General features: G+C 40.8%; 1 protein-coding gene across 1 annotated transcript in view; it reads left to right on the top strand.

Annotated features, from left to right (window-relative positions):
- The window catches only part of cdh5 (cadherin 5), a 98,239-nt gene that overhangs the window by 73,610 nt on the left and 11,625 nt on the right, over positions 1–13,004 (top strand). The window contains exons 12-14 of the mRNA XM_061911356.1: positions 1,243–1,373; positions 3,484–3,598; positions 9,365–9,497. Of these exons, the coding sequence (XP_061767340.1) occupies positions 1,243–1,373; positions 3,484–3,598; positions 9,365–9,497 (379 nt within the window). The remainder of the gene's footprint in view (positions 1–1,242; positions 1,374–3,483; positions 3,599–9,364; positions 9,498–13,004) is intronic.

Below are 13,004 nucleotides of genomic sequence, written 5' to 3'. Positions count from 1 at the left end.
GTTCCTGAGCCCAAGTGGTGATATCCTTTACACACTGATGTCGGTTTTTGATGCAGTATCGCCTGAGGAATCAACAGTTCGTAATATCACCGCTTATATGCAGTGATTTATCCAGATTATTTGAACCTTTTGATGATTTTACGGACCGTAGATGGTAAAATCCCTAAATTCCTTGCAATAGCTCGTTGAAAAATGTTGTTCTAAAACTGTTCGACAATTTGCTTACAAATTGGTGACCGTCACCCCATCCTTGTTTGTGAATTACTGAGCATTTAACAGAAGCTGCTTTTGTACCCAATCATGGCACCCACCTGTTCCCAATTAGCCTGCACACCTGTTCCAAATAAGTGTTTGATGAGAATTTCTCAACTTTATCAGTATTTTATGTCCCCTTTCCCAACTTCTTTGTCACGTGTTGCTGGCATCAAATTCTAAAGTTAATGATTAGTTGCAAAAAAAAAGTTCATCAGTTTGAACATCAAATATGTTGTCTTTGTAGCATATTCAACTGAATATGGGTTGAAAATCATTTGCAAATCATTGTATTCCGTTTATATTTACATCTAACACAATTTCCCGACTCATATGGAAATGGGGTTTGTAAATATATTCCGTACTCCTTGCTATAAAAAGGGTGTTTAAAGTTTCAAAATAATAAACTAATCCTTTCCGAGTTTTAAACAATTAGCCTCGCATGTTTTTTAAGACGTGTGTCAGGTTCCAACACTGATGACATATATTAAATGAGACAAGAAGCAAGGAATTAAACAGAAACACAATTAAATTTGGCTCAAATGAGGAGAGTGCGTCTGGGGTGTACTCTTGTACAGTCTCCATCCTGCTCTGGCAAAAGATTGTACGCCTCCTCTTTTATTTGGACTTTCCCTGATTACATGGCAGCAGCTGTTTCTAAGGGACGGGGGTCGTAAACAGCCATCGCCTTTGATTAAAGCGGTTCAAAGAAAAGGTCGTAAAACAGTTCAAAGACCAGGTCCCTGGATGAGAGTTGGGTCCTGCTTTCTGTTCGCTTTTTAGTTCTCGGGTCAAAATAATATATTTCTGTTGATTACAATACATGAAAGAAACAGAACACCTTCATGTCGCTTCCCATCCTACACAGTGGAGTTTTACAACACATTGAAACACAAAGTTTTGCGATAACTTAGGTGCAATTATTCTAACAATGTGTACTGAATATTTTTGTCGTATTAAGTACTCCTAAAAACATACTTTTGTGTTCAGACAACACAGCGGACGTTCTGGTGGAACAAGGCTCCTTCAACCTGGACGACCCCAGAGACTACAGTGTGGACGTTAGTATCAGCGACGGAGGACGCCCCGTCCAGACTAGCACCACCAAACTGGCCATCAAGGTATGTTTAAGTATAAAGTACTAATCAATTACTGTGATAAAGTACTACTGAAGGTCTGTAATAAAGTAAAAAGTATTAATCAAGGTCTGTGTTAAAGTACAAAGTCCTAATTAGGGTTTGTGTCAAAATAAAAAGTACTAATCAAGGTCTGTAATAAAGTATAAAGTACTAATCAATGGCTCTGATAAAGTATAAAGTACTAATCAAGGTCTGTAATCAAATTTAAGTATTTGTATAGCACTTTTCATACATATACTGTAACTTATAGCACAAAGTGCTATACATTTAAAAACACAACAAAGTAATAAGTACTAATCAATGGCTGTGATACTGTATAAAGTACTAACTCAGGTATGTAATAAAGTATAAGGTACTAATCAAGGTCTGTGTTAAAGTATAAAGTACCAATTAAGGTCAGGTTAAGATATAACTTACTAGTTCAAGTAAGTGTTGAAAGAATTAAGTACTAATCAAATAATTTCTTAATAGTATAGAGTACTAATTAAGGTTTTTGTTAAATTATAAAGTACTAATCAAGGTCTGCAAATCAAATCAAAGTTTATTGTACACGTGCTTTATATTAAAACACAATAAAGTAAAAAGTACTAATCAATGGCTGTTATGCTGTATAAAGTACTGATCAAGATACAATATGTTACAAAGTATAAGGTACTAATTAAGGTCTGTGTAAAAGTATAAAATACTAATCAAGGTCTGTGTTGAACTATAAAGTACTAATAAGGGTCTGTGATTAAGTATAAACTAAAAAGTAGGATATAAAATACAATCAAGGTCTGTTTTTAAGTATGAAGTACGAATCAAAGCTTTCATTAAAGTAAAAAGTACTAATCAACGCATAAAGTATTAATCAAGGCCTCCGTTAAAGTCAAAAATATTAGTAAAGGTCTGTGATGATGTATAAAGTACTAATCAAGGTTTTTTGCAAAGTATAAAGTACTAATCAACGCATAAGTACTAATCAAGGTATGTGTTAAAGTATAACGTTCCAATTAAGGCCAGGTTGAGATATAACTTACTAAGCATAGTATGTTTTGAAAGTATAAAGTACTAATCAAATTATTTGTTAAGAGTATAAAGTATTAATCAAGGTATTTAACTCATCAAGTACTAATCCAACTATAATGTACAACTCTATGTCTGTGTTAAAGTAAATAGTACTGGTTAAGATAAAAAGTAGCAAAAAAAGGTATGTGTGAAAGAACAAAGTACTAATCAAGGCCTGTGTTAAAGTATAACGTACTAATTAAGGCCTGTGTGAAAATATAAAGTACTAATAATTATGACATGCATGAAAGTATGAAGAATTAATTAAGATCTATGATGAAGTATAAAGTACCAATCAAGATATTTGTTAAAGTATAGCATACTAATTAAAGTATGTGATCAAATATAAAGTACTAAGCAAGGCCTGTGTTAAAGCATAAAGTACTAATTAAGGTATGTGGTAATGTATAAAATAATAATCAAAGTTTTTGATAAAGTATAAAGTTGAAATCAAGGTCTGTCTGAGAGTACAACGTACTCATTAAAGTATATGTTCAGGTATTAATCAAAGCCTCTACTTAAGTGTATAGTTCTAATCAAGGTCTGAGTAAAAGTATAAAGGGCTAATTAAGGCCAGTGTTGAAATATCAAGTACTAATCAAGGCTTGTGTTAAAGTATAAAGTACTGATCAAGTTCTGTGTGAAAGTATAAAGTACTAATTAAGGCCTGTCTTCAAATATCAAGTACTAATCAAGGCCTGTGTTAAAGTATAAAGTACTAATTAAGGCCTGTCTTCAAATATCAAGTACTAATCAAGGCCTGTGTTAAAGTATATAGTACTGATCAAGTTCGGTGTGAAAGTATGAAGTACTAATTAAGGCCAGTGTGCAAATATAAAGTACTAATGAAAGCCTGTGTTCAAGTATCAACAATTAATCAAGGCCTGTGTTAAAGTATATAGTACTAATCAAGTTCTGTGTGAAAGTATTAAGTAATAACTAAGGCCTGTGTGCAAGTATAAAGTACTAATCAAAGCCTCTGTTCAAGAATCAAGTACTACACAACCCAACAATGTGCTTTAACGGTTCACGCGATTGGTTGCAGGCGTGTCGCTGCGATGCCAGGCGGATTCCGACGCAATGCAAGGCCGTGGCTCAGAAGATGGGAGTAAGCGTCCACGTGCTGATCGCCATTCTTCTCTGCATCCTCACCATCTTGGGTACGTTGGCACCAAAGTGGCGCTGCGTCAAAACGGGAAAAAAAAATCATCGTATATGAATTGTGAACCGTGAGAACCAACGATGTTATCGGAAAGCTGCAGAGTCGGCAGTAAATCAGAGTAACGCGCATATGTTGTCCTACCGTTTTTAAATCTGTTTGGTGTTGACCGCGAATGATACTTAAAAAATGATTATATATTAGAGGGAATAAAAACTACATCAGGAGGTCGCCTACAGCCACAGCTGTGACTGAGAGTGTTTATTTTATTTTATTTTATGTGATGCGTATATGGCACGGACAATTTGAACATGGCAGAAACTGACATAATCCAGTAATCAGCCACACTGTTTTATAAGCCGCAGGGTTCAAAGCGCAGGAAAAAATATATTAGCCGCTCTAGTCTATATGCCGCAGACATATACGTTATGAAATGAGTTGTTTACACATGAATATTTTGTTAATGTTTTTTACATACCTCAATTTTTTCCAAAATTGTCTGTTACATGGCAGTAAAATGGCTGATCAAAACAAAACAGAATGTGTTAGCATATTAGCTAATGTTAACAACGCTAGCGTCATAATATTTAAATAGCATGCATGAAAACACTCCTACAGACATCACACATGGAACGGTTTGGTAAGTAAGAATTGTTTTAGTTGTATTGTAACACATACAAACATGAAGAAATCCATACGAGTAGAAACGCCATGGATGGCCAGAAGACCGAATGGCAATTGTACTTCCAGTGGAAAGCACTAGTCTAAACAGACAGGTGTTGCAGCACCTGCAGTGTGCGAACTCGTCCAAAGGATGGCGCCATAGCACAAACAATAAACATCGATTTTGTGTATTTGCTTGTTTATTTTGGTAAACTTTTTTCATTATGGCCGTCAGCGAAGAAAAAAATCCAGAAATTAGCCACACTGTTTTATAAGCCGCAGGGTTCAAAGTGCAGATAAAAAGTAGCGGTTTCGGTGTATATCATGACTACATTGTATCTCGGAAAAATGTGGACAATATTCTTGTTAATCGAAAATAATGCATTATGGCCGTCAGCAAAGAAAATATCCAGGAACTACCCACAATGTTTTATAAGCCAAAGGGTACAAAGCGCAGAAAAAAAGTAGTGGTTTCATTGTACCTCCGAAAAACACGGACAATATCCTCGTTAATTGGCAATATCGCATTATAGCCGTCAGCAAAGAAATTATCCAGAAATTAGACACACTGTTTTATAAGCCGAAGGGTTCAAAGCACAGGAAGAAAGTAGCCGTTTCGGTGTATATCATGACTACATTGCATCTCCGAAAAATGCGGACAATATCCTCGTTAATCGGCAATAATGCATTATAGCCGTCAGCAAAGAAAATATATAGAAAATAACCAAGCTGTTTTATAAGCCGCAGGGTTCAAAGTGCAGAAAAAAAGTAGCGGTTTCGGTATATATCATGACTACATTGTATCTCCGAAAAATGCGGACAATATCCTTTTTAATTGGCAATAATGCATTATAGCCGTCAGCAAAGAAAATATCCAGAAATTAGCCACGCTGTTTTATAAGCTGGAAGGTTTAAAGCGCAGGAGAAAGTAGTGGTTTCGGTGTATATCATGACTACATTGTATCTCCAAAAAATGTGGACAATATCCTCGTTAATCGACAATAATGAATTATAGCCGTCACAAAGAAAATATCAAGAAATTAGCCACACTGTTTTATAGGGGTTCAAAGCGCAGGAAAAAAGTATCGGCTTTGGTATATGTCATGACTACATTGCAACTCCGAAAAATGCGGATAATATCCTCGTTAATCGGCAATAAAGCATGATAGCCACTAGCAAAGAAAATATCCAGAAATTACCCATACTGTTTTATAGGCCGCAGGGTTCAAAGCGCAGGAAAAAAAGTAGCAGTTTCGGTATGTATCATGACTACATTGTATCTCCGAAAAATGCGGACAATATCCTCAATAATTGACAATAATGCATGATAGCCGTCAGCAAAGAAATTATCCAGAAATTAGCCACACTGTTTTATGAGCCACAGGGTACAAAGCGCAGGAAAAAAAGTAGCGGTTTCGGTATATATCGAGACTACATTGTATCTCCGAAAAATGCGGACAATATCCTTGTTAGTTGGCAATAATGCAATATAACCGTCAGCAAAGAAAATATCCAGAAATTACCCACACTGTTTTATAAGCCACAGGGTTCAAAGCGCAGGAAAAAAAGTAGCAGTTCCGGTATATATCACGACTACATTGTATCTCCAAAAAATGGGGACAATATCCTCAATAATTGGCAATAATGCATGATAGCCATCAGCAAATAAATTATCCAGAAATTAGCCACACTGTTTTATGAGCCACAGGGTTCAAAGTGCAGGAAAAAAAAGTAGCGGTTTCGGTATATATCATGACTACATTGTATCTCCGAAAAAAAAGCCAACAAAATCCTCGTTAATCGGCAATACCTGATGTATTGTATAGGGAAATATGTCAGGAAAAGACATTTTGAGGGGAACTTCGCCCCGCCTTGGTCTTCCTGTCCCTTCGCCGAAGAACGGCGGGCAGGGGGAACGATACCTTCACCCCCTCCCCCCCGTCTCTAGATGGGGGGCGGGGGATGGCGATAGGCGGCCTGGCGGGGAAAGATGAGAGGAGGAAGTTGGCGATAAAGATGCAAGGAGAAGAGGTGGATTGTGGGAAAGGGGCGAAGAATAGGAGTGGTAATGAGGAGAGTTTATCAGCACTTTAGGTGCCGTCTGCTTATCAAACGGCAGCAAACATTCAACTTATTAACTATTAATACACTCTTTCTCCATCATGGTCTCCATTTTCTGCTTCTCCCGGCCTCCCTGGCGTTATCAAGCGCCCTCGACACAGCCCAGATTAACTATTTAACGCACGTGTCATTATCTGCCATGAGGGCCTCCAGCAATTTAGCGCCGTTCGCTTTTTCTCAGCGTTTGACCCGCCGGAACAGAACATTTTCTCACTGCGCAAAGAAAAGGAGAGACTTTTTTTTTCTCCTTTAAGTCTGATATCTGTCGAGCTTATTAAACTGCGGAGCATGTGTTGTAAAAGATTATTCTGTCGCTTTCCCATGCAAATTTAAAGGCGTCCCCGCTCAGTAAAAGGCATGGGTAATGCCGCGCGTCCTCAAGGAGGCGCAAGTTCGCATCAGAGCCCCGAGCTCGCCGCCCTCGCTCTAATGTCACTTCCTGCTTCCTTCTTGTCCTCGTTCCCCCCGAGCCCTAAGTAGTCTCAATGGAAGTCCTACAAAGTCATCACTAGGGATGAGTACCACTCCCATTCGAACGTTTTATCTGAGGTCGGGTCGCGGGGGCAGCAGCCTAAGCAGGGAAGCCCAGACTTTCCTCTCCCCAGCCACTTCGTCCAGCTCCTCCTAGGGGATCCCGAGGCGTTTCCAGGCCAGCAGGGCATACTTGCCAACCCTCCTGGATTTTCCGGGAGACTCCCGAAATTCAGCGCCTCTCCCGAAAACCTCCCGGGACAAATGTTCTCCTGAAAATCTCCCGAAATTCAGGCGTAACTGGAGGCCCCGCCCCCTCCAGCTCCATGCGGACCTGAGTGAAAGGTCGACAGCCTGTTTTCACGTCCGCTTTCCCACAATATGAAGAGCGTGTCTGCCCATTGACGTTATAACTGTAGAATGATCGAGGGCGACTTCTTGGTTTCTTATTAGGGTTTATTGTTACGCTGTTTCATCAACGTCCTCCCAGCGCGGTAAAACAACACACAACAACAGCAGTCCGTTTTCGTCTACCGATATATATATATATATATATATATATATATATATATATATATATATATATATGTATATATATATATATGTATGAAATACTTGGTGAATCTAGCTGTAAATATACTCCTCCCCTCTTAACCACGTCCCCAACCACGCCCCGCCCCGCCCCCAACCACGCCTCCCACCCCCGATCTCCCGAAATCTAAGGTCTCAAGGTTGACAAGTATGCAGCAGGGAAACATAGTCTTCCCAACGTGAACATTTTTATAGTCATTATATTATCATTAGCAGCCGACTTGTCCAGGGGACAAGCAGTAGGAAACGGATGAATGGACGTATGTAAATAAATTGCAATCACAGTCGCAAGTCCGAGTTGTCGTATGGCTGTGAGGCGAAAGCATGTAAAATATTGCTAAAAACGTTAGCGTCTGTCAAGTACCGAGTCATATGGCTGTGAAGCAAAGGCATGTAAAATTTGCTAAAACATTAGCGTGTGTCAAGTACCAAGTCATATGGCTGTGAAGCAAACGCATGTAAAATTTGCTAAAAACGTTAGCGTGTGTAAAGTACCAAGTCAAATGGCTGCGAAGCGAACGCACTTAAAATTTGCTAAAAACGTTAGCCTGTGTCAAGAACCGAGTCATTTGGCTGTGAAGCAAACGCACGTAAAATTTGCTAAAAACGTTAGCTTGTGTCAAGAACCGAGTCATTTGGCTGTGAAGCGAATGCACGTAAAATTTGCTAAAACATTAGCGTGTGTCAAGTACCAAATCATATGGCTGTGAAGCGAACGCACTTAAAATTTGCTAAAAACGTTAGCGTGTGTCAAGTACAGAGTAATTTGGCTGCGAAGCGAACGCACGTAAAATTTGCTAAAAACGTTAGCGTGTTTCAAGTCGTATTATTATTATTAAGAAAATGCCAAACAACGGGTTACAACAGCGTGGCTTCATAGTAAAAGAGTACAGGTACTAGACTCTCCTGCCTGTAGTCCACACCTGTCTCCCATTGAAAATGAAGCCTAAACTGCCACGACGGAGACCCCGGACTGTTGAACAACTTAAGCTGTACATCAAGCAAGAATGGGAAAGAATTCTGCCTGAAAAAAGCTTCAAAAAATTGGTCTCCTAAGTCCCCAAACGTTTACTGATTGTTGTTAAAAGGAAAGGCCATGTAACAGTGGTAAAAATGCCCCTGAGCCAACTTTTTTGCAATTTTTTGCTGCTTTTAAATTCTACGTTAATGATTACTTGCACAAAAAAATAAGTTTCTCAGTTCAAATATTAAATATCTTGTCTTTGCGGTCTATTCAATGGAATATAGGTTGAAAAGGTTTTGCATATCATTGTATTTTGTTTTTATTCACCATTTACACAACGTGCCAACGTCACTGGTTTTGGGTTATGTACAACCTCACTAATACACATAAGCAGCAGATGGCAGCCGAAACCCAAATGGGCCGAGACAAAACTGTGGTTATAAGGATGGATGATAGGTAGATATCATCGACGACTTCATCCAGCTCTTCCTCCAATGCTCTTCCTCTTTTCCTCTCCTCCGCCTTTGCCAAGCACTTTCTGTTTCTCGCCGGCTGAGAAGACTCATTTGCTGCAGGCAAAACTTTGCAGACACCTCAAAACCGTCCGACGATCATTTTCTGTGTTTTTTAATTTTTTTTCTCAGACTCGCTCACTTGTTAGCGCCTTCTTCCTCCTCCTCCTCCTCCTCGCTCGCTTCCTGGCCCCATTCTCATTCATGCCCCAATTTCCCATCGACGTCGCTTTTCAAAAGCCTCCCTGGTTTTCCTCGTTGGACTGACCGCTTTAATCTCGCCAGGCAAAGTCTTCACGCGCTCGTTAATCGCGCCCACCGACTGCTGCCTGTCAAACATCAAAACCGCCTCTGAGAGGAACTTTTGAACATCTTTCCAAAAAAAAAAAAAACACAAAAAAAAGAGTGTTCTCCAGAAACTGAACATGTCTGCCGTGTCTTTCAGTGATCGTGATTCTGTTCGTGATGAAGAAGCGCTTCCACAAGGACTCGCTGGCCAGCATGAAGAACAGTGGCGAGATTCATGAACAGCTGGTCACATACGACGAGGAGGGCGGCGGCGAGATGGACACCAACGGGTATGTGGTTGAAAAAAACATTCAGTCACTATTTTCTACTAAAATAACTACTGCCACCTGCTGGAATGTTTAAGAGTTATCTACATTAATTAATCGCATGATTAAAAAAGTTCCCAAAATGAGTCTGTGGAGGGACGGGGCCGACGGCGGGGCGGGACACGCTTTGGAGGCGGAGTATGCAGCGGAACAAAGAGGCTGGGCGTGCCTGGAGCAATCAAGATCAGGTGCGTGACACACACACCGGTTCTCAATCTGCCTATCCCCTTGCAGCGTTTAAGAGGGGAGAAGAAGGAAAGAGCAAGAGGAAGAGGTGGAGTGTCCTCAGGAGAGCAGAAGCGACAAAACAAGAACGATCAGAGAATGAGCGTCTAGAGGAAGTTGTCCTCGCTTGCCTCCGATGGTCCATCTGGATTGGGCGCCATTTGTGGACACTCCACCTCTTCCTCTTGCTCGTTCCTCTTTCTCCCCTCTTAAACGCTGCGAGGAGATAGGCAGATTGAGAACCGGTGTGTGTGTCACACACCTGATCTTGATTGTGGCGTCGTCGCTCCAGGTACGCTCCGCTTCTTTTTTCCACTGCATATCAATCAATCAATCAATGTTTACTTATATAGCCCTAAATCACTAGTGTCTCAAAGGGCTGCACAAACCACCACGACATCCTCGGTAGGCCCACATAAGGGCAAGGAAAACTCACACCCAGTGGGACGTCGGTGACAATAATGACTATGAGAACCTTAGAGAGGAGGAAAGCAATGGATGTCGAGCGGGTCTAACATGATACTGTGAAAGTTCAATCCACAATGGATCCAACACAGTCGCAAGAGTCCAGTCCAAAGCGGGTCCAACTCAGCAGAGAGAGTCCCGTTCACAGCGGAGCCACCAGGAAACCATCCCAAGCGGAGGCGGATCAGCAGCGCAGAGATGTCCCCAGCCGATACACAGGCAAGCAGTACATGGCCACCGGATCGGACCGGACCCCCTCCACAAGGGAGAGTGGGACATAGAAGAAAAAGAAAAGAAACAGCAGATCAACTGGTCTAAAAAGGGAGTCTATTTAAAGGCTACAGTATACAAATGAGTTTTAAGGTGAGACTTAAATGCTTCTACTGAGGTGGCATCTCGAACTGTTACCGGGAGGGCATTCCAGAGTACTGGAGCCCGAACGGAAAACGCTCTATAGCCCGCAGACTTTTTTTGGGCTTTGGGAATCACTAATAAGCCGGAGTCCTTTGAACGCAGATTTCTTGCCGGGACATATGGTACAATACAATCGGCAAGATAGGATGGAGCTAGACCGTGTAGTATTTTATACGTAAGTAGTAAAACCTTAAAGTCACATCTTAAGTGCACAGGAAGCCAGTGCAGGTGAGCCAGTACAGGCGTAATGTGATCAAACTTTCTTGTTCTTGTCAAAAGTCTAGCAGCCGCATTTTGTACCAACTGTAATCTTTTAATGCTAGACATGGGGAGACCCGAAAATAATACGTTACAGTAGTTGAGGCGAGACGTAACAAACGCATGGATAATGATCTCAGCGTCTTTAGTGGACAGAATGGAGCGAATTTTAGCGATATTACGGAGATGAAAGAAGGCCGTTTTAGTAACGCTTTTAATGTGTGCCTCAAAGGAGAGAGTTGGGTCGAATATAATACCCAGATTCTTTACCGTGTCGCCTTGTTTAATTGTTTGGTTGTCAAATGTTAGAGTTGTATTATTAAATAGAGTTCGGTGTCTAGCAGGACCGATAATCAGCATTTCCGTTTTTTTGGCGTTGAGTTGCAAAAAGTTAGCGGACATCCATTGTTTAATTTCATTAAGACACGCCTCCAGCTGACTACAATCCGGCGTGTTGGTCAGCTTTAGGGGCATGTAGAGTTGGGTGTCATCAGCATAACAGTGAAAGCTAACACCGTATTTGCGTATGATGTCACCTAGCGGCAGCATGTAGATGCTGAAGAGTGCAGGGCCAAGGACCGAACCCTGGGGAACTCCACACGTTACCTTAACGTAGTCCGAGGTCACATTGTTATGGGAGACACACTGCATCCTATCAGTAAGATAAGAGTTAAACCAAGACAGGGCTAAGTCTGACATACCGATTCGTGTTTTGATACGTTCTAATAAAATATTATGATCGACGGTATCGAAAGCAGCGCTAAGATCGAGGAGCAGCAACATAGATGACGCATCAGAATCCATCGTTAGCAATAGATCATTAGTCATTTTTGCGAGGGCTGTCTCCGTCGAGTGATTTGCCCTGAAACCGGATTGAAAGGTTTCACATAGATTGTTAGACGCTAAGTGTTCATTTAACTGCTCCGCAACAATTTTTTCGAGGATTTTTGAAATGAAGGGAAGGTGAGACACCGGTCGGTAGTTTACCATGAGGTCAGGATCGAGGTTAGGTCTTTTAAGGAGAGGATGAATAACCGCTTTTTTGAATGCTAGGGGAACAGTGCCCGAGGAAAGTGATAAGTTTATAATATTTAGCACTGATGGACCTAATAATTCAAAGAGCTCCTTGATCAGTTTCCCAGGAAGAGGGTCAAGTAAACATGTTGTCTGTTTTATTCCATTTACACGTTGTAACAATTCCTCTAATGTTATTTCCTCAAAACGAGAGAAACTATTTTGGAGGGCAGTATCCGCCGTATATACAATCGTGTCAGTGTTAATAGAACCCCGTTGTAGCTGGGACGCATTGTCTTTAATCTCCTTTCTAATGACTTCAATTTTCTTACTAAAGAATTGCATAAAGTCATCAGCTGAGTGGGTGGAGCTACTGGAAGGAGTCCCTTGTTGGGTTAGCGATGCTACCGTACTAAACAAAAATTTAGGATCGTTTTTATTACGGTGGATGAGATTTGAGTAATAATTAGCTTTAGCTAAGGTAAGCATGCGTTTATAAGTTATTAAACCATCACTAAATGCTTGATGGTGCACCTCAAGTTTAGTCGTGCGCCATTTGCGTTCCAGCTTTCTGCATAATAATTTCTGAGCTCTAGTTTCTTCTGTAAACCACGGGGTGCGCTTTTTTGGAGCCTTTTTTAACTTTAGCGGTGCTATGTTATCAATGGTTTCGCGCAGGGCGTCGTTAAAATTGTTAGTGAGGTTATCAATAGAGCCCACATACTTTGGGAATGGTGCCATTACCGAGGGCAGTAGGTCAGCAAGAGTTGTCGTTGTGGCCGTATTAATGTTGCGGCTGCTATAGCAGTTATTATTATTATTAGTTTGACGAACATGCGTCTGAACCTCGAATTTTATAAGGTAATGATCGGACAATACTTTAGTATACGGGAGTATCGTAACTTTGGAAGCGGTGATCCCCTTGACAAGCACTAGGTCTATCGTATTACCGTTGCGATGCGTGGGTTCATTTATTATTTGTGTGAGACCACAGCTATCAATTATACTCTGGAGCGCTACGCACGGTGGGTCCGATGGGGTATTCATGTGGATATTAAAGTCCCCCATTATGATTATATTATCGGCGTGTGTCAC

Source organism: Nerophis ophidion, linkage group LG09 (genome assembly GCF_033978795.1).
Source record: "Nerophis ophidion isolate RoL-2023_Sa linkage group LG09, RoL_Noph_v1.0, whole genome shotgun sequence".
Taxonomy (NCBI): domain Eukaryota; kingdom Metazoa; phylum Chordata; class Actinopteri; order Syngnathiformes; family Syngnathidae; genus Nerophis; species Nerophis ophidion.
The sequence above is the reverse complement of the archived record's forward strand: the minus strand, read 5'-3'. Positions and strand labels throughout refer to the sequence as shown.